Source organism: Lepus europaeus, chromosome 5 (assembly GCF_033115175.1).
Source record: "Lepus europaeus isolate LE1 chromosome 5, mLepTim1.pri, whole genome shotgun sequence".
In the NCBI taxonomy this organism is placed as follows: domain Eukaryota; kingdom Metazoa; phylum Chordata; class Mammalia; order Lagomorpha; family Leporidae; genus Lepus; species Lepus europaeus.
The window spans coordinates 46247332-46274901 of NC_084831.1; the positions used below are offsets into that span (position 1 = coordinate 46247332).

The 27570-nt window shown below is 57.9% G+C and overlaps 2 protein-coding genes across 2 annotated transcripts in view; one reads left to right on the plus strand and one right to left on the minus strand.

The window, feature by feature from the left end:
- Window positions 1–218: 218 nt before the first annotated feature.
- On the plus strand, window positions 219–16541 carry PCSK9 (proprotein convertase subtilisin/kexin type 9). Its single transcript, XM_062193359.1, has 12 exons — window positions 219–570; window positions 3894–4085; window positions 6470–6593; window positions 7227–7375; window positions 7590–7731; window positions 9934–10130; window positions 10828–11011; window positions 11505–11678; window positions 11933–12081; window positions 12694–12871; window positions 14732–14916; window positions 15484–16541. The coding sequence occupies exons 1-12, from the start codon at window positions 370–372 to the stop codon at window positions 15694–15696; spliced, it is 2088 nt and encodes a 695-aa protein (XP_062049343.1). The 5' UTR covers window positions 219–369; the 3' UTR covers window positions 15697–16541.
- Window positions 16542–16860: 319 nt separating this feature from the next.
- USP24 (ubiquitin specific peptidase 24) overlaps window positions 16861–27570 on the minus strand; it is a 156435-nt gene continuing 145725 nt past the window's right edge. Inside the window, exons 63-68 of the mRNA XM_062191402.1 lie at window positions 26821–26887; window positions 25727–25805; window positions 22882–22957; window positions 21788–21874; window positions 21396–21509; window positions 16861–19435 (exon numbers count right to left, since the gene is read on the minus strand). Of these exons, the coding sequence (XP_062047386.1) occupies window positions 19373–19435; window positions 21396–21509; window positions 21788–21874; window positions 22882–22957; window positions 25727–25805; window positions 26821–26887 (486 nt within the window). The 3' untranslated portion in view covers window positions 16861–19372. The remainder of the gene's footprint in view (window positions 19436–21395; window positions 21510–21787; window positions 21875–22881; window positions 22958–25726; window positions 25806–26820; window positions 26888–27570) is intronic.

Sequence of the window (27570 nt, forward strand, 5' to 3'; positions counted from 1 at the left end):
CTGAGGTGCTCTGGGGAGGGTGATGCCAAACCTGATCCTCCAGTCTGGGGCGAGGCGCGCGGGGGGGGGGGGGGGGGGGGCTCCGTTAATGTTTAATCGGATCGGATCATCCGATGGGCCGGGCGTGGAGCACCCACACCCTACACGGTTTCCCGCGACGGGGAGGAGCTGGGCGGTTCGAGCCCGGAGGAGTAGGCTTGGCCCAGGCTGCCCCTTCTCTGCGGCGCGCAGAACGCAGCCCCGAGCCCCGAGTCGGAGCTCCCGCGCGTGCCCGTTCTTTCGCACCGCCACGCACTGGGTGCGGTCCCCGTGGACCGCGAGCATCCTCTGGGTCTGGGCGGCAGGGCGCAGACCCCTCCTGTCACCCCGATGGGCAACGGCGGCTCTGGGCGGCCGTGGTGGCCGCTGGCCCCGATGCTGCTGCTGCTGCTGCTCCTGGGTCCTGCAGGTGCCCGTGCCCAGGAGGACGAGGACGGCGACTACGAGGAGCTGGCGTTCTTCCCATCCGAGGAAGATGGCCCGGCGGGCACGGCGCAGCACGCCTCGGCTACCTTCCACCGCTGCGCCAAGGTGCGGGCGCGAGGGTGCGAGGCGGGGAGGAGCCCGCGGCGGGAAGGCAGGAGGATGCCGCCTTTTCCTCCAGTCTCAGTTCCCCCCACGTAAGAGGGGCTGCAGTGGAGGTCTCCAGGGGCCCCGTTCTCACCGGCCACGGGCCTGGTGCACTGGCGACTGTGACCGAAGAGCCGGTGACGGGGACGGTGGCTGGGGAATCGCTGGGGCGCACAGCTCTGTGCGTAGCAAGGTTCGCGGGGTGGGAGGCCCGACGGGCGGAGGTCCGGCGAGCAGAGAGCTCTCGGCGATCCTTGGCCCGGATTGCACACGCGTGGCCGAGGCGGCGCCTGGAACGCTCGTGGGACCACGCGGCGCGCAGAGGCGGCAGCCGGCAATGGTTGCGGAGGGAGTCCTGGAGAGAGGGCGTGGTTGCCCTATGTAGGGGTGCGGTGGGAGGAGACACGGCAGACAGTGGGGCAGGTGGCAATTTCTTCATGCCAGGGACCTCGTACCCGGGTCTTACTCAGCTGAAGAAAGAACGAACGCAAGGGACACAGTTTCTCTCGTGGCCCCGTTGGAGTGTTTGGGCGTCAGGGTTAGGACAGGGCAGAGGCTGGGGGTGCTTGGCTCCTGGTAGCCGGGATTCCCGTGCCCACAGCCCTCTCCACCTGCCCTTGGCCCTGGGCTCTGGGCAGCTTCAGCCTGGTACCAGCCTCTGGTGCCCTGCAGTTGTAAGCTCCAGGCTCTGCTGGTATCCCCTGTCCTGGGGTGGAGTCACATCTGGGGTTGACTCCTGTGGGGCTTGGCAAGTCACTTAGCCTGCACTGTCGGCTAGAAGGGAGGGGGCTGTCCTTCCCCCGGGGGTGGCAGTGGATGGGGCGGGGTGGGGAGAGTGGAGGGGAAGTTTAAATTTGACAGCGTGAGTGACCAGGGGTGGTCACTTGTGGGAGGTAGTTAAGTCCCTAGCCGCCAGGTGGCCCCCCAGCGACACCCTCTCTGGTGCAAAGGGCAGGCCCTGGGGCAGAGGGGAAGATCCTGCCACTGTCAGCCTTGTGTCCCGCCTCTCCCTGGTATACTGGGCTGCAGGGTGTCAGGTCCTCGCTCGCTCACCTCAAAGCACCTTCTTCCTGGTTTCCTGCGCCTTTGCGTTATTGAGGGAGTTGGTGGGGTTCTGGCCGGGATAAGAAGGGGCATTGCAAGACTGCACGGCCCTAAAATAACTGCTGTGCAAGCAGTGAGCACCCCAGCCTGAGAGGGCAGGAAGGGGCTGCACAGATCCCTGAGCCGAGGCTGGTGGGAGATTAGCACAGAGACCTCCTAGACTTCATTCCTTCAGTGAATGAATGAATTGACTTTAGAATGACAATGATATTGGCCATCGAGAAAAATTTTAGAATGCTCTGTGTTGTAGTTACAGGACACTGAGGCCCAGAGAGAGGAGGCGTGTTAGAATCAGACTCCCCGGAGAATTCTGCTTCCACGGCAGGGCAAGCCCCCCAGGTCAGTCAGTTTTCACTGAGCACGGGGTAATTATTTTAGTGGCCTGTGAAGCCTAAACAGGAGTTCGACCCATGAAGGTGGCAGAAGGAAGGGACACCAGCACAGAGCAGGGAACGGCAGAGGTGGGAGCAGGGGGTGCGGATCTCCAGGCCTCTGTCCCCCCCCCCCGAAATGTGACATCCCCTGAAAGCCGTAGGGTTTTTGTAACTTAGCCAGGGATGGACTCTGACGTGCCCGACACAGGGTCCACACTCCACGTGTGTGAATACGCACAGACATGCACTTGCTGTGGACTGTGGGATGCAGCACAGACTCTTCTGTGCACGCTCACTACTGCATTTCCAAAATCCCAACACATTCTAAATTTCAAAACGCATATGGCCCTGTGGCTTCAGCTAAAGGGTTGTGCCCTCTATCCTACCCTGTGTGTAGATGAGGCTGCACAGGCAGGCTAACAGGGGACCAAGGAGGAAGACGGCATTTGGATTTTACTGTGTAAGGCTTTTTGTTGAATAAATTAATTAAATTTGGGCTGGACATTGTGGCGTATAGGGTAAAGCTGCCACCTGTGGCGCCAGCATCCCATATGGGTACCAGTTCATGTCCCAGCTGCTCCACTTCCCATCCAGCTCTCTGCTAAAGGGAAAAGCAGTGGGACATGGCCCGAGTGTTTGGGCTCCTGCCACCCACGTGGGAGACCTGGATGAAGGTCCTGGCTTTTGGCTTCAGCTTTCTGGGGTGTGAACCAGTGGATCTTTCCCTCTCTCTCTGTAACTCTGACTTTCAAATAAACAAATAAATCTTAAAAAACAAATTAAATTAATTTTCACTTTATGTGAAAGGGAGACAGAGATCTTCCATCTGCCAGTTTACTGCGCAGATGCCCTTAACAGCCCAGGCTGAGCCAGGCTGAAGCCAGGAGCCTGGAGCTCCATTGAGGTCTCCACCCGGGTGTTGGGAACTTAGGTACTTGAGTCCTCACCCGATGCCTCCCCAGGTGCACAGTAGCCAGAGGCTAAGATCAGGAGCAGAGCCAGGACTCAAACCCAGGCACTCTGACTTGAGATGTGGGCATCCCGAGTTGCATCTTAATGCCTACGTGAAAAGCCCATCTGTGGAAAGTTCTAGAGCAAATGTGTTTGCCTGAGAGCAGTTGGAGCAGACAGAGCTAAGACCCAGCACATGTCCTGCAGACGGTGGCCTGCTGGGGAAGTGTGATCTTGGCTCACTGCCTGCCCATGTGGGCTGTCCTGCTGGGTGCCTCCCACAACCTTCTCTCTCGGCCTTGCCAGCAAGCCTGTGCTGTGGCTGTGGCCCCCATAACACAGATGAGAGAGCTGAGCTCAGAGAGGTTGAGTGACCTGCTTATGGCCATTCAGCCAGTGAAGAGTGGAGTTGAGATTCAGGCGCACATTTTTCTGGCTTGAAAGTCCTCTGGACTTCCTTGGGGGAGAGGTCCTGGGGGCCCTGAGTGGGGAGGGAGTGGCCTCTCCTGATTGCGGTGTAACCAAGAAGGCCTCTGGGCAGGGGTGGCGTTTGGACAGAGCCTCCAGGGGTGACCAGGACCTGGTAGGGCCCCTGGGGAGCTAGGTGCAGGCACAGAGGAAAACCCTTTGTTGCATATAGCTCACGGCGCCATGTTTGTCTGACTGCTGGTGAACTCCGTTAAACTAAGGGTCGGCCTGCAGCTGACGCTGTGTTTATTTCTGGGCCCTTTTTGGTGCCTGCTCCTTGTGGTTTACTATGCTGCGTCATTCTGATTTGTCGTGAGTAGGACAAGGGACACCCAGAGTGGGTGGGGCTTTCGGTGTCATCGTGTTCCTCTTCCTCGCCTGGGACAGGATTTCTGGAGGCTGCAGGGCACCTACATGGTGCTGCTGAAGGAGGAGTGCAGCCGCGAGCAGACAGAGCGCACTGCCCGCCGCCTGCAGGCCTGGGCTGCCCGCTGTGGCTACCTCACCAAGGTCCTGCACCTCTTCCATGACCTCTTCCCCGGCTTCCTGGTGAAGATGAGCAGCGACCTGCTGGACCTGGTGAGCCGCCCCCCCGGCATGGCCGCTCGCTCCTGCCCGGGCTGCGGGCAACTGTGCTTAGTGTGCCCGGCGCCCCAAACGGGAGACAGCGCCCAGAGCGGTGACTACCGCCTCTGTGTAGAGAGGGTCCTTTGAGTCTGGTCATGCCCCGCCCCTGCCATGGTGAATCCATTTTCACTTGGAAGAAGAGACTGGGGCTCAGAGTGGATCACACAGGCAGCTGGGTCAAAGGCAGTGTCTGCCTGCCAGCTGTCCTCGTGCTGGTGCACCTGCTCCCCGTGGGAACCTGTAGGTACAAGGCCTGGGACACTCCATGGCATCTGAGTCATTTCATGAAAGCGGTGACTCAAGGGCCCCGAATTCCTGGGCAGCGGATGTTCTCCATGGTGGCCTTCCTCCCTCAGGCTGGGGTGGGAGGGCCTCCTCCCTCCAGCTTGTTCCGGTGTCACAGCCTTGCTGGACGGGCAGAAAGGGCCTGGGTGACTTCTGGCCTCCCTTCTCCTTACCCAGGCCCTAGTGCTTTCCATGCATATGTATCATTTATTCAAAAGTCAGAGAAACAGAGACAGAGACACATAGGGGGAGATGTTCCATCTGCTGGTTCACTCCCCAAAGGCCCACCACAGCCAGGGTGGACCAAGCAAAAGCCAGCGATGAGGAGCTCAATGCAGGTGTCCACGAGGGTGGCAGGGACCCAAGTACTGGAGCCATCACCTGCTGCCTCCCGGGGTGTGCCAAAAGCAAATCTTAAAAAGAGACTTTCCTGCCTCTGCCCCCACCTCCCCACCTACTCCCTCCCTGCCCTTTAACTGGATGATCACTTTCACACTGATTCTCTACTGGGTTGGGGGCTTCTCAACCTCCTGAAGACACTGATGCCCAGAGCGGGACAGATCTTGCCTGAAGTCACACAGCATATGACTGGCAGCTCTCTTACCTCCATGGCACTGCTGCCCATGGTCTATTCAGTGTGCCAAGTCTTGAAGGGCCACGGTGCCCATCCAGTGCCCAGTGGGAAGCCTATGCCTACTGGTCAAGGCAGCTTCACAGAGGCGAGGAGGCTGCAGACATTGGCCAAGGAGAGAGGGGCTCTGGCTGCACCCCAGCCCGGGTGCAAGTCCTGGAGCTGCTGCTCATCACTGTCTGAGCTTGGGCACATTCCTTCACCTCCTGGGCCCCCAGTCCCTTGTCTGTGAGCCAGGTATAGCAACAAGGGTCGCTGTTTAAGGGCTAAGTAAAACCATGAAGAAGTAAACATTTTATTTACTTATTTATTTATTTGAAAGGCAGAGAGAGAGAGAATTTTCCCATCTGCTGGTTCACTCCTTAAATGTCCACAATAGCTGGGGCTGGGTCAGGCTGAAGCCAGGAGTCCAGAACCCCATCCAGATCTCCCACCTGGGTGGCAGAGAGCCAGATACTGAGCCATCAGCTGCCGCCTCCCAGGGTGTGCATTCACAGGAAGCTGGAGCAGGGAGCAGAGCTGGGACCTGATCCCAGGCCCCCTCTTATGTAATGCAGGTGTGCCGAGCGGCGCCTTATCCACTGGGCCAAATGCCTGTCCTAGAGTCATGAAGGTTCTAGGCAGATGCTCAGTACAGAAATGATGGAGGCATGGGTAGGTTAGCAGCCCCTGGGGTACTGAGGCACCCAGAGACTGGTTGTGGGAAGCTGTTTGCACCTCTATGTGGAAGGGCATGGGGAGGGGGTAGCTTTCCCTCTACCAAGAGGGAGCTGGCAGGGTGGAGGAGGGGGCCCGGGTCACTGGAGGCTGCAGCCGCTGCTGGATCTCTGTCGCAGAGTGGGGGAGGAGGAGTGCTGCAGCTGCACTCTGGCCCCCCCCCACTCCTGCTGCTGCCTCCCACTGGCTGAGCACAACGAGGCGGGGGGAGCGATCCTGGAGCTGCAGTCTGCAGGGTCAGCCTCCTGGGTGCTGAGCAGGGCAGACAAGGCGGGGAGTGGAACTGGGGGCAAACACTGCTTTCAGTGAGACCTGGCTGTGGAGTTCCAGTCCTGAGTTTTAGGCAGAGTGACAGAAGGAACACACACACACACACACACAGATCTACCATCCCTTGGTTCACACCCCTGGGTGCTGCGTCTTGCTCCCTGCCCAGACTGCTCAGAGCCGGGCAGTGGCTCCTAGGATGAGCTGTGAAATCCAGAATCCTTCCTAAAAGGACGGCCCCGGCTCCATGGCTGAATTGTGGGAGTGCTGGGCTTCCCAGTCTGATGGAGAAGTGACGAGACCCCAGCCGCTGCTTCACCTTGGGCACCCAGAGGGAGCCTGCCAGGTGGCTGGGCTGTACTTGCACAGGTAGGGCGTGGCTGTGGCTGTGGTGGCCGCTGGCCCAGTGCAGTCTCTTGGTCTCTGGTGTCTGCAGGCCCTGAAGTTGCCCCACGTCAAGTACATTGAGGAGGACTCCTCCGTCTTTGCCCAGAAGCTTCCATGGAACCTGGAGCGGATTCTCCCGGTGCGGTACCAGGCGGATGAGCACCGCCCCACCAGTAAGACCCCCGACTGTGCCCTGCCCCCCCCCCCCCATGCTGAGGGCGTTTGCTCCGCCCTGGCCTGCCCCTCCTCCCTACCGGGAGCCCTTGTCTGTCCCATCCCCTACTCCCGAGGCCCAACTGCTGCCTCAGCGAGTGAGTCCTTCCTCACCTCCCACAAATCCTTGGAGTGGCCCAGACCCCCAGGTTCCCCTCCAAGCCTGCTTCCTCTCTGTGGGACGAGCTGGCCAGCTCCCACTGCTGGGCAGTCATTCTTCGTCTACTTTTTTCAAACCTTATCTGTCTCCCTCTTGGGCTTGCTGAGCTGTGGGAGGCCGGGAATGAGGGCTTGGGTCATCTTAGACCATAACATGATTTTTGAATGTTCTTATTTTGTGCTATTATAAATATGATGGAGCCGGATGATTTGATTCACATTCGGGCTCTGTCGTTTGCCAGCTGTGTGGCCTTGCACCGTTTCCTGCCCTCTCTGTGCCTCCCCTTCCTGGTCTATAACATAAAGACGTCGTAGCACATGTGGGGGATGTGGGGAAACATCGAAGGTGCTTACCACAGTGCCTGGGATGTAGTAAGTGTTTTACGTCACTGCCATAGTGTTGACTTCAGGGTCACTCTCTCCTCTTGCACAAGTGTCACCGAGGGCAGACAGAGGTGGCCTCGTAGAGGTGTATCTCTTAGACACAAGCATCCAGAGTGGCCACCGGGAAATCAAGGACAAGGTCTTGGTCACCGACTTCGAGAACGTGACTGAAGAGGATGGAATATACTTCCATAAACAGGTGAGCCCTGCTCCTGTCACCATCCTGGAGGTGGGTGGGGCCCACCGCCCTGAGTGCTGGCATCGTGGCTGCACCACCAGCTTGGCCTTCCCAGCCCTCATTCTTCCCTCCCTGCCTTCCGCTGTGGGGCAGGGATGTTGGTCCCTCCAGCCCCCCCTGCTGATGTCTGGTGGCATGGGTGGGCTTTCTCACACCGCTCTGTGTCACTGTACAGGCGATCAAGTGTGACAGGCATGGCACTCACCTGGCAGGGGTGGTCAGTGGCCGGGATGCTGGCGTGGCCAAGGGTACCAGCCTGCGCAGTCTGCGCGTGCTCAATTGCCAAGGGAAGGGAGCGGTGAGCAGCATTCTCATGGGTGAGTGGGGCTCTCTGCACCTGCGCCTGCTGGGCGGGTGGCCCCAGCGCAGCGAGAACCAGCAGCATCTCCTGGCTGGGCAGGCCCCCAGGGGTCGCGGTGCAGGTGGAGAACTGGAGCCCAAGAGGCCGGCTCCTTGGTCTCTTCACAGCTCCATGGGGCTCCCGTTTTCAAATCCCTTCACGTGGTTAGGGTTTGCGTTGCGCTGTCCTAGATTTCGGGGCAGCTTGAGGTGACCCACGCCTTCCTTCTTCTGCTTGCACGCCTCTAAAGCCAGGGACCTCACTGGCTTGCGTAACTTGTTGGCGCCTGCAGGCACTCCAGCCAGGCTGAGGACTTCTTCCAGACGTCTGCAACTTCCTCTACCCGGTGCACCTGGTGGAACCCTGGGGAGGTCTGGCTGAGTCGTGGGCAGAGAGCCAGGAGAGAGAGCTCATTTGCCAGCTTCCTCCTGTGGCGAGACCTGGAGCATGGGGCTTTGCACCCCACACCCTGGGCAGGCCTTGCCATTCCTAGGAAGCAGTTGACAAAGCCAGCGCAGAGGCAGGTGACTTCGTGAAGTCACATGTCATTGACCTCACTGGTGCAAGTGCCGGCTGTGGACAGTGGCTAGCCCTCCCCCTGAGCCCCAGGCCCTGTGTAAGACGGCGGCCCCTGAGTGGGCAGAGACAGCCCGCAGGCCTGTTTGGAAGGTGGAGGATGCCTGGGAGGCTGCCTTGTGCTACATGAGCTCTGCCTCGGGACCACAGGTTCTGATGCCACTTTAAAGGCAAAGATCAGTCACCTCTTGTCCCGTCAGCTGGCCCCTGTGCCTGTCCCTGCCTTCATTGGCTCTCCTACGCCCAGGCAGGCCAGGGCCACAGGTCAGTGTGTGGCGGAGAGGCTGCCCTTTCCCAAGAGGCTTTCCCCAGGGAAGAATGAGCCCCCCTTGCAGCCCTGGCTGTGTATTGCGGCCCCCGGCACATTACCTGGTGCACGGGGGCTCTGCGAACAGCTGCTGCTCCTTGCATTGTGGAAGCAGATGATGGTCTGAGCGCAGGGACCCGCACACAGCAGGTGTGCCGTGGCCACAGCTGTACCTGTCTGGCTGCTCTCCCATCTGCACAGCCACCTCCACTCTAAGCCTGCTGCAGGATTCCACTGCCTTGGACGTGTCCCAGAGACCAGGATCCAGAATGTTCTGAGGGGATGGCCAGGCCACCCCCACATTTTGACAGAGCAGGAGCAAGAGCATGAGGGGACCAGCTATCATCCCCAGGTCCCCTAGCACAGCAGCACCAGAGCTGCTGTTAGGCTCCAGGTCTCCAGGCCCCTGGGCCAGGGCTCAATGGTGGTCCAGGGCTCGCTGGTAGGGCCAGGGCTTAGACACATCCATCCCTCCTGGCCACCCAAGGCAGACCCTGGCCTGCAAGCTCAGGCCCTAAGAAAGAGGGGCAAAGTGCTACTGAGGTCACAGGGAAGCTGACCCTCAGGGCAGGGGGCTGGGGAGGCATGCAGACTAAACCTTGAGCAGTAGTTGTCCCAAAGGTCACAGCTGGTGCGTGGGTGGCCAGGACAGGGCCCCAGTGTGTGTGGGTCTAGGACTCCAAGGCGTGGGGGAGGGGCACGTGAGCCAGGTCCTGGGGTTGGGTCAAGGAGGCCCTGGTCATCCCTCTGAGGCCCTCTCTGCCCCCATGGGACCCCGGATTCCTGGAGAGGGCTGGTAATAGGGTGGCTGTGAGGTAGCTGTGAGCTCACATATTCAGCCCCTGGAGAGCACCCACAGGGGGGAGGGCTGGAGTGGGTGCTGTCCATGTGCTTCTCATGGGTGTCAGTCAGGGGGTCCCAGGCCATCAGGCCCTGCAGGATGTGTGTGCTCAGGAGAGCTGGAAGGAACTGGCTCCTGAGATGCGGCAGCCACCAGGTGGCTAGGAAGTATAGCAGGTGTCGCGAGCCAGCAGCTGCACCCCCTCTTACTGGGGACCCCGGTCCTTTCTCATGAGGCCTCCAGCTGGTTGATGAGCCATCCCCCATCACAGAGGGCCATCTGCTGTTGCATCTCCTGATTGAAATGTCAGTCATATCCGAAACACACCTTGCTGGCAGCCTGCAGACAAGTGCTTGAGCAGACACAGGGCATGGAGCGGCCCTGGAAGCACCCCTGCGGGACGGCCCTGGAAGGGTGGGTCTTTCCAGGGCCTCACATTGGCTCTGTCCTCTCAGGCCTGGAGTTCGTTCAGAAGAGCCGCCTGGCCCAGCCCACGGTGCCACTGGTGGTGCTGCTGCCCCTGGCCGGTGGCTACAGCCGGGTCCTCAATGCCGCCTGCCAGCGCTTGGCCAGGACAGGCGTAGTGTTGGTCGCTGCTGCTGGCAACTTCCGGGAAGATGCCTGCCTCTACTCCCCAGCCTCTGCTCCCGAGGTGGGTGCTTGCATGCTGCCCCTGGCCCCTGACCCGCAGAATGGAGGAGAAGATGGGTCCCCTTCCCAGAGGCTGTGCTGGCCTGGCTCCGCTGCAGCAGCCTGGGGAGGGGAGGGCATGACTCCGGACAATCCCAACTCCTGGGCAGGGCAGCACCTTCGGTCCCACCCCCCACCAGGCAGCTGCCCCCCATGGCTCAGGAGCTCAGGAGCAGATGCGGGTCAGAGCCAGTCACCCGGGGGCACCCAGGGGGCTGCTGTGTGCCTGGCTCAGGGGAGCCGACGGCCTGCTGCGGCTGAGGCCGTCCTGACCAGCTCGAGGGGTTCAGAGTCGGGTGGGCGGGGTGGGGGGGAGGGTGCAGATGGGAACTTGGCAGTGATAACCTGGGCCTTCTCTGGATCCCCTGGCTGCCAAATTTAAAACTGCAAAAAAGCAAAACAAAACCCAGCACTTGGTCCAGCCTTGCCTGCTCCGCTCCACGAGGACGGAGGAATGGCTCCAGGCTAGTGCGGGAAGCTCTCAGGTGGAGCAGGGAGCACAGAGTTTGCCCGGGGACTTGCACGTCCCACATTTGGGCCATTTGGATGGGACCCAAGCAGGTTTCTAGGAGTCAGCTGGTGTAGCTGGCAAGGTCCCGGTCTGTGCCTGCAGCCCCTCCCACAACTCCTCTCGATACCCCTGCCTCCCACCTTCTCAGGTCATCACTGTTGGGGCCACCAATGCCCAGGACCAGCCACTGAACCTGAAGACCTTGGGGACCAACTATGGCCGCTGTGTGGACCTCTTCGCCCCAGGGGAGAACATCGTTGGTGCCGCCAGTGACTGCGACTCCTGCTTTATGTTGCAGAGTGGGACATCGCAGGCTGCCGCCCATGTGGCCGGTGAGCCGCCCCCTCCCTCCACATGGCCCTGTCTGCTGTGCTTCTACTAGCCCCTCTGGCAGGCAGGGTCTGCACTAGGACCTCTGTGTGCCAGGCTCTGTGCTGGGCCTGGGCACAAACACACAGTCTGTTGGGGGAGGCGGAGGGTGGGAACACCAAGTAGGTGGGGCCGGGCTAGAGGGAGCCCAGGGGGGCACCTGGCAGCCTGAGGGTCAGGGATGCTTTCCTGGAGGGGAGGGGTTTGATCTGGTGGGTGGAAGGCGTTCCTCTGGCACACAGACAGCAGCTGCCAAGGCCCACAGGTGTGAGAGCCTGGTTCTACCACCTGGTTTTCACATGCATGGGGTGTGGCTGGCTTACCTGCATGGGAATAGCAGCTTGGTGTGTCTGTGCGCACCCATGTGCTGGGCGTGTGTCCATGCATGTGTGCGCCAGCACGAATCCCCTGGTTGGGACGGAGGCCCCCCATCTCTGACTGCCTGCCCCACCACAGGCATCGCAGCCATGATGCTGGCCTCCACACCCGGGCTCTCCCCAGCCGAGCTGAGGCAGAGGTTGATCCACTTCTCTGACAAGGATGTCATCAACGAGACCTGCTTCCCGGAGGACCAGCGGGTCCTCACCCCCAACCTGGTGGCTGCCCTGCCCCCCAGCACCGGCACAGCAGGTGAGCAGGATGGCAGGGCAGGGAGGGCCTAGTCCAGGCTGGGGGTGGGGGTGGAGCGTCAGTGGCCCCGCCATCTCTGCTCCTGTACCTTAAACCCGGTCTGCGGGGCTGGGGCTTGGGCTGAGAACTTCTGCTGTGCTGGGGAGATGTTGCGGATGACGCTCTTGAAGGCTCTGTCTCCCCACCACGAACTGAAGACGCTTCTGGAGTGTCCCGGCTCAGGCCACCCCTCCTTACTGGGGGCCTCGCTGCAGGCGGGCAGCTTTTCTGCAGGACCGTGTGGTCGGCACCCTCGGGGCCCACGTGCATGGCCACGGCCACGGCCCGCTGTGCCCCGGATGAGGAGTTGTTGAGCTGCTCCAGTTTCTCCAGGAGCGGGAAGCGGCGGGGCGAGCGCATCAAGGTAACCGCACCCTTGCGCCTTGAGTGTGCTCCTGTGGGCAGGGGGATTGTTGCTCTGTGTGTGTGTGTGTGTGTGTAAGGGAGACGGTGCTGTCAGTTCTCAGCTCAGGGGACAGGGGTCGGCCCTGGCGAGCCCCTCCAGCCTCAGCACTCCCGTCCTTGAGACCAAGCCTGCAGGGCTGGGCCAGAGCAGGGGTGGCCCAGGCGGGCTTCCTGGGAGGCTGGGGACGGGCCAGGAGCCACTGCTTCTGGCCTCTGCGGCTCAAGCGCCCTTTCCATTCAGACGGTCTGGGGTGCTTGGAGTTGAAGCCAGCCAAGAGGGGCACTGGTGTGGATGGTGCGGGTGCCCGGATGCAGGTGGGAGAGTGGGGGCAGGCACTTGCAGCAGAGAGACTGGGTGTGTGAGCGCTGGCTGGAGCCGGGCCGGGGGTGCGGTGGGGAGGGACAGGCTGGTCCCCGCTCTGCTCTCTCAGGTTTCCCTGCGGTTCCATTGCCAAGCCCCTCCAGGGCAGGAAGGAACTCCCTGTCCTCCGGGGGCTGGGAGTGGGACCGACAAGGGTTCAGGGACTCGGCCCAGCTGGAGGAGGTCCCTGTGTCTGTCTCTGTCTCTCAGGTCCGAGGGGGCAGGCGGGTGTGCCTGGCCCACAACGCGTTTGGGGGTGAGGGTGTCTATGCGATTGCCAGGTGCTGCCTGCTGCCCCAGGCCAACTGCAGTGTCCACACGGCCCCACCGGCCAGGGCTGGCGGGGAGCTCCACGTCCATTGCCACCAGCCAGGCCACGTCCTCACAGGTAGAGGCTGGGCCCTGCCCTGGGGTGGGGGAGGGGGCCCCCAGCTGCCCCAGGCTTGGTCCTCAGCAATGTGACTGGTCAGACCCTGGAGCCCACTGCAGCCCTGGTTCTGCTGCATCCATGTTGTGTGACCTTGGGCAGGTGACTTGACCTCTCTCTGCTCAAAAAGGAATGAGGGGGTTCCTGTCTCGCTGGGTGTGCTGAGATGGTACCTTTGGGGCATGCTGGGTGCTTAGTGCCAGTCAGGGCAGGGCGGAGGGGCAGGTCTCAGAGAGGAACAGGCTCAGCTCGAATCTGTGCTGCCCTGCAACAGCTGTGTGGCCTGAGCAAGTCATGTAACATCTCTGTGCCTGTTTCATGGATGGGTGCTAAGCCCTACCTGGTGCTGCGACAGTATGAATTCTAGTTCCCATTATCATCACCATTACTTTAAAATCCATCCTTGGTCCAGGTAACTATGGATGGGCCACTCTGTGGAGGCTGAGCCGTGCTGCCTGCGTGGAGTGCAGAGCGGCACTGAGCCTGGTGTCCTGTGAGTGAGAGTCCATGGGGGGAGCTGCCTGGCTCAGCAGTTGGTTCTCTGTGAGCGTGTCCTCGGGAGCCATTGAAGGTTGGGGCCAGGAGAGTGACGGTGAGGGCTCGCTCTAGGAAGGGCAGGCTGGCGTGCAGGGTGCATTTCCAGTGGAGACGAGCCCAGGCAGGTGCTGGTGCCCATGTGGCAGGGAGAGGCCAGAAAGGCCCCACGTGCTGCTGCCATGCTGCCCATGGGCTCGGGCCCCCATCACCGCCCCTTTGTGCCTGCCCTGCAGGTAAGCTTGACAGCGCTGGCCAGCAAGCTGTGGACTCTCTCTGATGCACACCTGAGCCCCGTCCTGCAGCCTAGACACGCTGAGTGGCTTCCTCAGGGTGTGCAGCTGGCACACGGGGCACTGGGCTCGCTGAGATCCTGGTGACTCCTTGCTGCGCACCAGCACTTGCTGGAGCTTCACGCATGCTCCCTTGGCTGTCTGCACAGCCTCACTGGGAGCAGGTGCAGTCACTCTTTCCACCAGACTCATAGGATGCCCAGGCTCAGTGCCACTGAGCAGCCACCAGCTAAGGTTTCAGAGCTAGGCCAGGGAGTCCCCAGAGACCCAGACAGACCTCCCACCCCACCAGGCTCACTCTGAATTCCATCTTTTTCTTTTTGAAGATTTGCTTACTAATCTATTTATTTGAGAGGCAGAACTAGAGAGAAAAAGAGGGAGAGAGAGAGAAGCTTCCATCCCTGGTTCACTCCCCAAAGGGTGGCAACAGCTGATGCTGGGCCAACCAGAAGCCAGGAGCCAGGAACGCCATCCTGGTCTCCGGCATGGGTAGCAGGGGCCCAAGCACTTGGGCCATCCTCTGCTGCCTTCCCAAGTGCATCAGCAGGGAGCTGGATTGGAAGCTGAGGAGCTGGGACTCAAACTGGTGCTCATATGGGGTGCCAGAGTCACAAACAGAAGCTCACCAGCTCCCCACCACTACTCCGGGTCCTGGCCCTGAACTTCTGCCTGGTGGCCAGGTGGGGAGGGGCCTGAGGGGCTTTCAGCATCCCAGGCCTCAGAGCCCCTGCTCCATTGCTCCCTGTATCTGGGTAGAAATGAGATCTCCCCTGAGAAACGGCGCTTGAGTGGTTCCCTGAATGCCATGCAGCAGGTCCACAGCACAGTGGAGTGGAGAACCCAGGGTCCTGTCACTCAGGCCAGCATCTCTTTTCCATCTTGCTTCTGGGTTTCCCAGATCTTGCCACAGACCCGAGAGAGATAGGGCCTGCGGGGGGAGGACAAGGGACTCGCCCAGCGTCTTTGTGCCTGAGCCGGCTCTCCTCTGCCCCAGGCTGCAGCTCTCACTGGGAGGCTGAGGGCCTTGGCACCCACAGCCAGCCAGCACCAAGGCCACAAGGTCAGCGTGCCCAGTGTGTAGGTCACAGGGAGGCTAGCATCCACGCATCCTGCTGCCATGCCCCAGGCCTGGAGTGCAAGGTCAAGGAGAAGCACGGGATCCCGGGCCCTGCAGAGCAGGTAAGAGGCGTGCAGGGGAGGGTGGCACGAGGGTGGGTGGTGGGGCGCGACGTGTCTGTCCTGTGCAGCTTTTCTGTGTCCGAGGTTGTGCCAGCACGTACGCCACGTGTCAGGGCGGTGGCTGTGGGCAGCTTCAGCTGTCACATGCGCAGTACTGAGAAGAGACACAGGAACAGGGGCAGAGGCAGGGAGACCAGCCGGGGCGGTGAGGGTCCCCATGGGGGCTGGGATCTGAGCGAGGAGCCACGGGGTGGGGTGGGGCTCAGGTCCTGCTGAACCCCTGCAGGATGGAGTTGAATTAGTGGGATGAGGAAGGCTGCGAGAGGTGTTAGTTTTTTTTTTTTTGGGGGGGGGCAGGGGAGACACTGGTGGTGTCGCCTTAGTGATCCGGCTGTGGCCCGTGTGTGCTCAGCAATGGGTGTGGGAGAGCCGGACAGGGCGCCAGGCAGCCAGAGCTGTGCACAGTCCAGGCCTGGCAGGGCTGTCAGGAGGGAGAAGGGATCCCGGGTGGCACGGGGCCCCTAGCACGCTGGACACCAACTGCCTTCCTCTCCTGGGCTCCTGCAGGTCAGCGTGGCCTGTGAGGAGGGCTGGACCCTGACGGGCTGCAGCGCCCTCCCCTGGGCCTCCCTCGTGCTGGGAGCCTACGCTGTGGACAACACGTGCGTGGTGAAGAGCCGTGACGCCGGAGCAGCAGGTGGCACCAGTGAGGAGGTCACCGCGGCTGTGGCCATCTGCTGCCGAAGCAGGCCCTCCGGGGCCTCGCAGGACCTCCGGTGACAGCCCCAGCCCGGGAGGGCGCGGTGTGGAGCCCCTCCCACCGCAGGCCCTGCCCACCAGGGGCCGGAGTCTGGCGCCCCCTTGGGGAAACCCCTGCGCTGCTGGCTCGGCTCCTGCTGGCTACGCCCAGCGCGCCCGCATCTGGGGCAGAACCACGTTTATTGCGCTCTCGCTGTGCGTGCGCCAGGCGAAGTCTCCCCGAGAGCAGTCCTCTTCCTGCGGGTGGGGCTGGGAGAGGCAGGTGCGGGGGAACCGTGCTGATGGAGCCTCCCCGCCTGCTCACTTCGCAAAAGCCTCTTCGGGCTCTGGGTTGGGGCCCGGGTGAGATCCAGCCCCGTGATAGGCGTGAGGCCTAGGCCTGTGCCATGGCGTCCCCAGCCGTCCTCGCTCTGTTCTGCTAACCCGAGGATCAGCGGGCAGTGAGCTGACTTGTCAGCTGGCGGGGCAGGGCCACAGGGTACACGCACCTGCCCCGACGCCCCCTGCCAGATAAAACTTCATCCGCAGATAAAGTTCACGCCGCCAGGCAGTGCGGCCGTGCAGGCCCGCCCCTCGGAGGGCCGGCTCTGAGCCACGTTCTGCACCGCACGAGGCATCCCGTTTTTAAGGGGAGCAGGGAGCCTGGGGGCACAGGCGCCAGGCAGCTGTGCAGTAGCGGCGCTGGGCCTCACGCGGCCCTGGGCACTGCTGTGGTCATCCCGGCCCCGCCCCACCCGACCAAGCGTGTTCTGCTCTTTGTCGCTTTCTTAGCAAGAAGCTTTTCTAGACCGGTTTCGCTTTTGCAACGTGAAGATATTTATTCTTGGCTTTGTAGCATTTTAAAAATAAAAACAGCTTTGTCATGACTCTCACCTGGGCCTCCCTGGCGGGCTGCTGCCTTGCTTACAGAACGCTCCTGCGGGGGCTGCCGAATGCTGGACAAACCGAGCTCTTGCTGAGAACCCGGAAGTATTCCGAGCACGAGCAGAGTTGTGGGGCTTCCTCCTGTGCCTGTCCTGGGTACAAAATGAACGCTTCCCCATAGCCTCCCTCGCCGCCCCAGCCAGTTCGGACGCCCACTCCCACCATCCATCACCTAGTGCCATTTAGCACCAGGCCAGCCACCGGTCCGCGGAACCTCCACCCCGTGGGCCCATTCTGATGTATAGAGAAAAATGCCAGGGAGACGCCAACACGTTTTTGAAAAATTTATTTTATACTCTGAGAAGCTAAGAACTCTGCCACGCACAAATCAAATTTAGAATTCCGGTTCTTCCCTAGTTTACCTACTTCCTTTTGAAGTTTTATAAACAAGATTTTGTACACAAGAGGTAGCAGAGGACAATTCCAGTCTGCTTGTTCCAAGCTCGAAAGGTAACTGCACACACCTTGAGGTTAGCAGGGAGGTGGGGGGCGGGCAGGCCAGGCAATCCTCACGTGTTTTCCCGCTCTCAGCGACCGCGGGAGTCCTCCGGGAGAGGCCCCGGGCGGGGGACGCCTCTGCCGGGCAGCAGGGCCAGCCGAAGGCCAGCCTTCACTAGGGAGCTTCTTGCCGACACAACGCATTGAGTCACTTGTGCAATTCCTGCTCGATTTGCAGACCATTTTGAAAATTTATAAAAACATCTTCATCCAAAAAATTGGCAGTAAAAATGACAACTCTTCCAAGGTGAGCCTGTCCCTAGGTGCCGCTTCGTGGGACGTGAAGAAGGCGGCATCAGCAGCGCGGCTGGCTGCAGCTCTCGGAAGCCAGGTGGTGAGCCGCAGGTGGTGAGCCGCAGGCTGAAGCGATGCGCGTTGCAGCGACGACACAGGCAAGGTGAAGCAGAGCGCGTGCGTGCGGCGCTGACCGCAGGGGCCGGCGAGGACGGCGGAGGCGGGGCGGAAGGCGTCGTTTCCATAGGAAATAAGGGGACTTAGGAGTGACCGTTTCACTCCTGAATTTGGGCTCCTGAGAGTGCAGCTGCCAGCGATGACGCCCCAACACCTATCATTGCCGGCTTTTCAGTGTCACGGCCCTTCTGTGAGGACGGGTGCGGGCAGGAGGGCGGGGAGGGATACCGCGGCACACCATGTCTGCGTGCTCCTGGTCGACTCTAGAACCTGCACGATGGCCACAGCAGCATCAGGCCTGCCAGGCGCCCCCACCGGTCCCGGCTCTGCTCTTCCACGCTGCCCTCCTCTTCTCCAGGGGCGGCACACAGCCGGCGCCGCCCGTGGGGGCCCTGGGAAGTTGAATGGTGAGATGACTGGTGGCTGGGTTGTGGAGTGCATGGCACTGCCAAGCCGTCTGCCCTGCCACGTGTCCACGCAGAACACAAAAGCAACCAAAAAGGCACTTTGGGGCCGGCCGCGCCTCTTTGACCTGGCAGGTCTAACCGACAGGGGCAACCTGGCACTTCCTAAGGCCCCCGGTTCTGCACATGGTGAGCTGAAAGTAAGGCAGAACACTCAACTAAAGGCAAAACAGGGCTGAGAATGTGAGCATTTCAAAATACAAAATGTACAAAATATATGAAGTGTGTTGGTGTAAACCTCCCCCCCACCCCCCAGCCCCGGAGCTGGTATCTAACTGGAAATAAGTGAATGATGCTATACGTGGGAAGTACAACTAAATGGATGGCTGTCCAATGGTTTTCTAGTCATTTCTAGGAAAAGAACTCTTAAGCCAGACCTGTTGTTTCCTTGTTAAGAAGTCCCATTGAGGAGAATCAACGTCTCAAATTCCTTCCCTGCATCAAAATTACTGCAGAACCCGCCAAGACAGCGGCGTCTGCCAATGCAACCCTTCACTTCGCATACACCCGCTCTCCAGGGGTTCAGTAATCAGGTTTTAAGCAAAAGCCAATGATTGCAGATCACATGATTTAAGACTACAGTTTATTCAATATGTCTCCAAGCATTAAAGGTAATTGCGTGAAGCCAACCTTAAAGTGCTTTGTACTTGCTGCTGTCCAGTCTGGTAGGGAACACCTCAGACCTGTAGCCCGACATCAGGGTGCAGCCTGTGCGTCTGGGGGGCACGGCACGCTTTTCTTTCTTTTTCTTTTTTTATTGCTCTTGGCAATCTTTTATATCAGAAAAATACCTTAAAGAGCTTAATTCATTCCCCGATTTTTGGTCCTGGCAACATTTCATCAAGATCCAAGCTTTGGCCAGGACTTTTCCAGACCCTTCGGAAGCTCTACACCCCAGGGAGACATATTAAATACAGAGGTCTGTGTAACCTGCATTCTGCAACTAGCATTTTACCACGGGAGGGAACTCGATCCCATCGCTTTACATCACTTTAAACGGGATATTCCTACTCAATGTCACCACAAGATTAAAAATTTGCCCCCACATAGCAAAAGGCAGCCTGCTTTTTTTCCTTAAAATATAAAAACCAAAGGAATTTCTTTTGTAGCATCAGAGAGAAAGCAACGGCTTTACCCCTCACTCTTATGTTCATGTAACAAAAGTCTGCCACCAACTTTATTTCCTAAAATCGTCACAGAAGTGTTGATGCAGGTGTGGACTGTGCCCTGGGACAGCGGATCTGCAGGCCGGCGTCCTCCCACCGCCAGACAGCGCCCGTGGAACACCCGCTCGCTGGTAAAGTGCTCGCTGCTCCGTCACGCAGCCCTCCCGTCCACTCTCCAGGCTCTGCCAAACGTCTCTAAAGGTGCTGAGCATCCACAGGTGCCGGGCACGTCCCCTAAGGGTCCACGTCGTCAAGGTCACTTCTTAACTCACCAATCATCATGGGAGACTCTGAACCCTGCGAGAGTTGGAGAACAGAGTTTTCTACATAGCCTCATTTATTTGGGTTCTGTAATTTAAACGTGTCTTCACCTAGCAACTCCATCAAGGCTTATTAAAGGATAGTAACACATAACCTACTTCACCTTTCAATTCTCTGGTCTCATTTAGTCACTGATACACCCCAGTGACATCTTGCCTGAAGCCACAGTGCTACACGGGCTCTGGCCAGAATTCCAGGTGAGCCACGCAACAAGGCAGAGGGATGGGCTGACTACCACCAACGCCCACTCTGTGACAGGCCCTGTACCTGCTGGGGGGACCCTGGGTCATTCCCAGATCTAATGCTGCCTCTGTCACCACGTGTACTTAACAACAGTCTCAAGACCTCCCAAGTGCTGTGGGGCTGGGGAGGACCAGGAGTGACACGGAGGCTGCACCGGAGGGGCCGGCAGGAGGAGGAACAAAGTGGTACTTGATTAATGGACATTCAGGGAGAGGCATGCAGGGGCTGAATCAGCCCGCGAAGATGAGGACAGGGAACACAGGCCACTGGTCAGGCCACTGCTGGGAGAAGGGAGGGGGCCAGGCAGGAAGAGGCCAAAGAGTGACCGGGCGCTGAGAGGCTGCAGATGGAGGGTTCGGATAACCCCGGAACCGGCTGGCTGTGGGCAGAAGACACAGGGAGAGGAGAGCGGTGTTGAAGACGGGCGAGAACTGAACACGTTCAACCACTGCTGGAAAGGGCCTGGCCGCGAGGGGGGCGAGAGTTCAATGTCACGGCGAGAGATGTAGGAAAAGAAAGAGAAAGAAGAAAACATGCAGTTGTGTCAGGAGGGAGGGGACTGAGGTGGGCAGCCATGGGGGAGCGGGGGCGAGCTTCTCCCCGCACGGGGGCAGTGCAGGCACGCGCACAGTGGGCTCTGAGCGTGGGAACCCGCCACTGTAGCCCTCGTCTGACAGCTTTTATTTTCTGTGAAAGCAAAGCAGGTGAAGAGCTAAATTGCTCCAAGGGACCTTGGAGTTATGTCACGTCACACCCAACACCCAACTCCCAACTGCAAAATTGGGGTACAGCCCCCTCACATGCTTGTCACGAGGACCCAAGAGAAAGCTCTGGCAGCGTTCATCTGCTGGGGCCCTACGTGTGCCAAGGACGGTGAAGGGGCCAGGGAAGGTGTGGGAGTGGGATGTGACCCAGGGTGTCCCCAGCGCTCCCTGGCCAGGCGCGGGCCCCACGCTGTGCGATCGAGAGGGAGGTCTCATCTTTCAGAGGAGGAGCGCGGCCTGGTCCCGGCGCGCCTGGCAGTCCCACACACACCGTCAGGAACGAACGTGACAGCTGCCCGGGAATTTTCGTGCCTGCTGGCTCCCTAGGTGCTCTCTCTGCACCCACTCCGCTCATGGTGACCAGCAGACGCAGGCTCCGGCGCGTGCTCAGTCTTCCTGGTCAAGGAGCCCGCCTCAGGGAGTTTGCCATAGCAACCAAAGTGGACCCTCACTTGAGTCATTACCCGCTGCCTCCCAAAGTACACACCAACAGGAAGCTGGATCAGAAGCAGAGCCAGGACTCAAACCCAGGTGCCCCAATATGTGACGCAGGCTTCCCAGGACGCATCCTAGCTGCTGCGCCAAATGCCCACCACCTCCTCTTTCCTGAAAATAGGCTTAGAAGTACTGTGACTCCCCGCAAGCAGGTATACCTCCCGTGCAGGGAGCAACGTTCCGAAAGGCCGGTGGCGGGAGAGGAGGGGCTCGTAGTAAGCCAGGAGAAGGAAGTGAACCAGTTGCCGGCGAGCGGCTGTGGTGTGGCTTCATTGGGACTGCTTCCAGCTGGGTCTGAAAGCCTCTGGACCACAGCGCGGCCCAGCTCTGTGGCCACTGTGGGCGCGCTCTCAGCTGCAGTCACCGGAGGCAGAGCCTCTTAGCGCAGAAGCAGGCATGGCCCTGTCCCCCACCACCGTGCCCCCCAGCTGTACCTGCTGCTGTAAATGCCTCTCTCCGTTCTCATTGGCAGGACTGCTCTCCGACCCGTTACTGCTGCCCGACTGCTCTTTCTCATTCAACAAAGCTGTGGCATATGCGAGCGTGTCCTGCAGGCATCACAGACACAGGGAGGAAACGTCAGGGACCGGGACTCTGGCGAGGCTTTCGTGGCAGCCCAGGAGCACCCCTACCCTCTGCCCTCCCGTGCTCTCCTTCTAGGGCAGCACCTCGTGCACATTTGCCTGTGTGGACATCAGCTGTCTCCCGCAGAAAACGCAGGGGCTGCTCGTCCTGCTCTCACCGTGGCCACACACTTCTCTGCCCGGAGGCCGCAGTTCCCTTGGGCAGGGATTTCCCAGCACAGGGACACACACACAGCGCTCACCTGAGCTGAGATGGTTCGCTGAAAGGTTTTTCCAGTTGACGTTTCGTTAGAGACATTGCTCTGTGGTGTCCAATAATGTTCCGACATCTAAGAGGGGAAGCCAAAAAGGCCACCCGGGAGGGTGAAACAAAGAAGCCCGGTTAGCCTGCAGGTTCTGTCGGCAGACACCGGAGTCCAAGATGCGGCCTCCCCAGTCCTTCCCTGCCTCGGACTCCAGGGAAGACGCCACTCCGCTCTCTGCTCCCCTGGTTCTCCCTCCGTTTGCACCTACAGGACACCTGCACGGCAGACCCCTTGCCCGCCGTTCTGCTTCCTGTGGTTTATTACCTGCACACTGCAAATACTAAGGTCCCAGAAACGGGCAATCGGTAAATGTTAAACCACATACCCTGTGAGCGCTGTGATGACGTCCCTGGAGAGGACGCCCCCCGCGCCCCCCGCCCTGCTTTCGGAAGGGCAGGAGCAGCCTCAGGCCACGTCCCAAGGCCGGCGCCACTCGCCTCACTTCCTCCCACCATCACCAGAAGGGTGAGCACGTTCACGTGACTATCCACTACGGTTCCTTACTGCTCCATACTCCCCTCTGCTTATTATTAGTGACAGAAATTAAAGTTTAGCACAGGTGTGTATGCATAGGGAAAACGCTGTGTCTGCAGGGGTCCGTAGGAGCTATGGTCTGAGGCATCTGCTGGGGGTTTCTGAATGTATCCTCAAAAGATAAAGGGGGACAACTGTTATGGCACAAACTTTTTAAAAGATTCCTGGTCTCCAATGGTGGTGGGGCCCAAATGCTTTGGCCAACTTTCACTTCCATCCCAGTGCAGCAGCAGGAAGTCGGACTGGAGCAGCTGGGACTCATGTGGATCCCATGCATCACGGGATGCCAGTGCTCCACGTGCAGGCTCAGCAGCACAATGACAGCCCCAAGGCACAGACTTAATGCATAAAAGTCAGCACTGACTGCGCCAAAGGAGCATCTGAGGGCTGAGATCCGGCTATAAAGTAAGTTCAAGAGATTTTTCCTGATGAGATGTGCTATTACTGATTCCCATGTTGTAGCCAGAACCTAACACAACTGAACAAAATTCAGTTACCTTCTTCTGTAGCCACTGCACAGCCCAGCTCCAGTGGTGGGAGTTCTCCTTGAAGTATTCCTTAGCAGCAGGACACCTGGGCATTGAGGATGTTCTTATTAGCCACATGCTTCCTGGTAAATCACTTGTTTAACCTACAGGACCTTTGATTTTCAAACACAAATGCTACTTTCATTTTTCTTCATTGGTAATACATTCACATGCCTCACCCACAAGAGGCAGGAAGAAGCAAGTGTGTAGTGAGAAGTCTGCCATCTCGCTAACTTTCAGCCACCAGGTGCTACTGGAATGCAAAACAGAAAAACAAAACCCAAATCCACAACAAATTGTACACTCGGTAAAGGACCTCTTGATAGAAACAAATTCGCCTCTGATTTTTGTGATTTGAAGAAGCAAAAATGAGAGGATGGGGGAGATAGTTTTAAAGCATGATCCTGGAGATCACCCCTTTCCACTTCTTCCTATCTATCTATCTATCTATTTATTTATTTTATTTTTGACAGGTAGAGTGGACAGTGAGAGAGAGAGAGACAGAGAGAAAGGTCTTCCTTTGCCGTTGGTTCACCCTCCAATGGCCGCCGCGGCTGGCGCACCGCGCTGATCCGATGGCAGGAGCCAGGTGCTTCTCCTGGTCTCCCATGGGGTGCAGGGCCCAAGCACTTGTGCCATCCTCCACTGCCTTCCTGGGCCATAGCAGAGAGCTGGCCTGGAAGAAGGGCAACCAGGACAGAATCCGGCACCCCGACTGGGACTAGAACCCGGTGTGCCGGTGCCGTTAGGCGGAGGACTAGCCTGTTGAGCCACAGCGCTGGCCCACTTCTTCCTATCTAGAAAGCTATTCTTCACACTTGGAGTTAGTGCTAGGCGTTGTATGGCCATGAATGTGCATGTGAGCAGTGACTGAAGAATGCATGAGTGCGGGCAGGGACACGAGAATCTGGGCTGGGCCATTTGCTGACATCAGCTACATCAGTGGCCTCGGCACTGCTCACAAATGCCAGTCAGAGGCAGACACTTGAGCTAGCATGCTGCCCACATCAAGCCCAGCCAGCGAATCCAGAATCACAGTAGGCTGACACCCACTGGTGGCCACAGTACTGACATCTGCATAATGGGTGTGCATGCATTCTTGTGACGGGGCTCTACTTATGTCTGTTTAGGAAGCTCAAGTGCAGATTAAGTCTAACCGATTCACTTTCTTACTCTGGTCTAAGTCCAAGGAAGGTGATTCCTGTGCCTAAGAATCAGTGAAAATCTGGAGCAAAATAAATCCAGCAGTAACGATGCCGAGGTGTGAGGCTCGGCGAAGGTGGTGTGGTGTGCTCAGCCACTCTGGGCTGTCACACAGGAAGCAGCCACGTGGCAATCCGCGAGGGTTCCTTCTAGTGTTAAGACCTTTACTTTCCAAGGCTCCATCGACTGAAAAACTGGATAAACAAAATGTGCTATATACATACAGTAAAATAAGAGATTTCAAAAAATTCATGGAAAAATGGAATTACATGGTGAGCTTATTTTGGTGCAGAACACTTTGAAACCCATGCAGTTTTCTCATAATATGCATTTTCTATGAATTTTTTGGGGGGGTCCCTCTTATTGTTCAGCCTTAAAAAAAGGAAGAAAATTCTGGCAGATGCTGCAGCATGGATGGACCGTGAAGACATCACGCTCAGCGAAGTCAGTCAGTTAACAAAAAGACAAATGCTGCAGGAGCCTACTACTCTGAGTACCTGCAGCACTCACGGTCACATCAAGGGCTGCGGGCAGGGGCAACTGGGGAGTTGGGGCACAGAGCTGCAGTTCTGGAAGAGAAGCGTCCTAGGGACAGATGGGCAGGAGCAGCCTCAGGCCACGAAGAGAAGCGTCCTAGGGACGGATGGGCAGGAGCAGCCTCAGGCCACGTCCCAAGGCCGGCGCCACTCGCCTCACTTCCTCCCACCATCACCAGAAGGGTGAGCACGTTCACGTGACTATCTGCTACGGTTCCTTACTGCTCCGTACTCCCCTCTGCTTATTATTAGTTACTGCTGTTACATTCTGCATTTTCTATGTTCTGTTAAATTATGTTAAATTCGGATGGTGGGGACGAGTCGCACAGCGTGTGCATACTTAATCCACTGAGCTGCACATACGAAACCAAGTAAAAATGGCAAATTTTATGTCTGTTTTACCATAATTAAAGAAAAGAATCTTTGCTTTTAATCAGCCTGTGTGCAAGCGTTAGGGCTACAATGCTAAGGTCCTCACGTAAGCCACATGTGATCTGTAACCACTCCAACTATCTGACCTCATGAGGCTGTTACAAAGATTAAGTAAAATAATAGAGTATTTATCGGCACAGTGCTTGCAGCCACGAATGCCTGACAGCTACAAGTGAAATGGCTCTGTGTCTTGAGAGGTTATAGTGAAATCAGGAACCTAGAGGCTGAAAGAGTTGGTGCTTGGGCTACATTAATCAGAGACCACAAGTAAAGATTCAGGAACTTGGGGCCGGCATTGTGGCACCCGTTGATGTGCCTGGAAAGGAGGAGATGATGGCCTAAGTACCTGGACCCCCGCCACCCACGCAGGAGACCGGGATGGAGTCCTGGCCTAAGAGCTCCTTCTGTCTCTCTGTCACTCTGCAACTCTGACTACTGTTTTCCTGGTCCCTCCTTACCTTCTTCTGAGCCCATCCTGACAGGTCACTGTGCCTTTCATACACGCACACCCTGAATTAGGTTTTCAAGGCACCAAAACAAAGCAGTCTGTCGTCCTCCGCCCCCACCCCCGCCCACTTCCCCTGGTCATATTTTCCTTGTAGTTAAAGCACCATTACTTGCCTGCATTTTCAGTCCGTACTTACTTTTGAGCAAGAGTTACAAGAAACTTGACGCACTGGTAGCAGCGACTGCTGTCCACGTGATTACTGTGGTGCATCAAAGCTGAGGGAGAGAAGAGGGCAGGCTCACAGCAGAGGCCGAGACGGCAGGCAGCGGGCTCCCCCGTTGGGAAAATGACACTCTCATGTGCAGACAGGTAAGCTGTCACTTAACTAAAGGCATGGCAGTGCCTCACTCACTGAACCCGCCAAATTCTAAGGGGGAAAACACTACTTTAAATGTGTTTGAAGAGCATGCGAGGTAGTTGAGGTTGACTTTTAGGAGAAATGAAAAGGAACCTGCATTTATACATGCTGATTATTCACACAGACAGAAGCCAGACCTCCTCCACACACCATGCTAGTGAGGGAAGGTGTTTACAACACTTCTTTTTTTTTTTTGGATAAACAGAAACTTATGGTGTTGGTTCAATTCAACACATACATCTCGCATTTTAGGGATTTACAGACACTCGACACTCAGTCCCTGCCGCTGCTCTGATAGAGGCACCAACCCGCAGCGTGGCCTGGAAGGCGTGACCACAGCACCTTCTGCCTTACATCTCCTCTCTGCAATGCCAGCAGCCCGGGCCCCCTCCTGATCCTGTGATGACTCCAGAGAAGTCGGGGCCGTGGAAGCTGGATCAGACTGTTTTCAAACTCAACTTTTTCTAAAGGCTTAGGGAGGTCAATTTAGCTACTGAAAAGACAGCTCTGACAAAATCCTATAGTGGATGTTGGACTCCGGCACAGTCCCACCCCAGGTGGAACGACCACGTCCTGAGTGTGAGCTCTCAGTCTCCCTCCCCGGTAGCTGCGGACTGGAAGGAAAGATTTCCTGCCTTAGAAAGTGGCCTTCGACCTGCTGAAGAGTCCCACAGCACCCCTGAATCTCACCTGCCTCGGTCACAGGACCCAGGCGGCCCCTGACTGACTGAGGCAGGAACGAGATCCTGGGATTTTAATTCTCCTGATCAGAATGAGGGAACGTAACGGCCCCACCACTCTCCAGTGCTGCTCACGGATCTAAGCCGGGGGGCAGTGACTGGACCCTCGCCCAGAAGGCCAGGCATACTTGCCTAGTAATCCATTTTCTGTCTCAAACACAAATTTGACTCGCTCTACTTGTATGGGATCTTCAATAACCTGTGAAAGGAGGGACGGAAAGAAGCAAAGGTTGGTAAATGGAAGAACTTGGGTTTCAGCCACTGGTGCCTTCTTTACAATTCTAGACAAGAGATTTAGTTTCTAATGGAACAAAACCCAATACAAACAAATACCGCACCGACTGCCCTATCTCTGAAACCTATCTTAAATTTTAAACCAAGATGAAAAGCTATTAATCTTTAAAGATCCACCCACTTCCTACACACACCTTCCTGGCAACCCTTCTGGCAGTGCTCTGTGCGTTATGAAGGCATGTACTTCAGGACCCTGAGCCCTTCATCGCTAACTTACTTAGCAAAGCATGTCTACATTTTGCTACTGCACAGGTTCTAAGGGTTTATGTGAAAGCATGCACCATGTTAGACCAGGCTGGATCTGGGTCCCATTGGTTGCTTCATTTCTGGTTCTCGGCACTGAGCTGGGCACAATGTAGTAAACTATATGGGTCTGCGGTTGATCAGATGAGCAACACACGATCTTCCCCTTGGGAAGTGATAATCTGCCAAAGCTTCTAGAAGCACTAGGACCAAAAGAAGGCAAAGGGCCAGAAAGACGGGCTCCTAATAAATTGCGCCCAAGATGTATTTTCTCAAAAACTGTTTTACTAAATGCTTCCTCTGTACCATAGTCCCTCCTGCTCTCTTCCAGGGCCTTAGGGCTAG

Bases quoted from the DNA above. Each gene is read 5' to 3' on its own strand.
- PCSK9 (XM_062193359.1), top strand. From the start codon at position 370: ATGGGCAACGGCGGCTCTGGGCGGCCGTGGTGGCCGCTGGCCCCGATG. The intron at 11,012-11,504 runs GTGAGCCGCCCC...GCCCCACCACAG, and splicing joins GGCTGCCGCCCATGTGGCCG to GCATCGCAGCCATGATGCTG. The intron at 12,872-14,731 runs GTAGAGGCTGGG...CCTCTGCCCCAG, and splicing joins GCCAGGCCACGTCCTCACAG to GCTGCAGCTCTCACTGGGAG.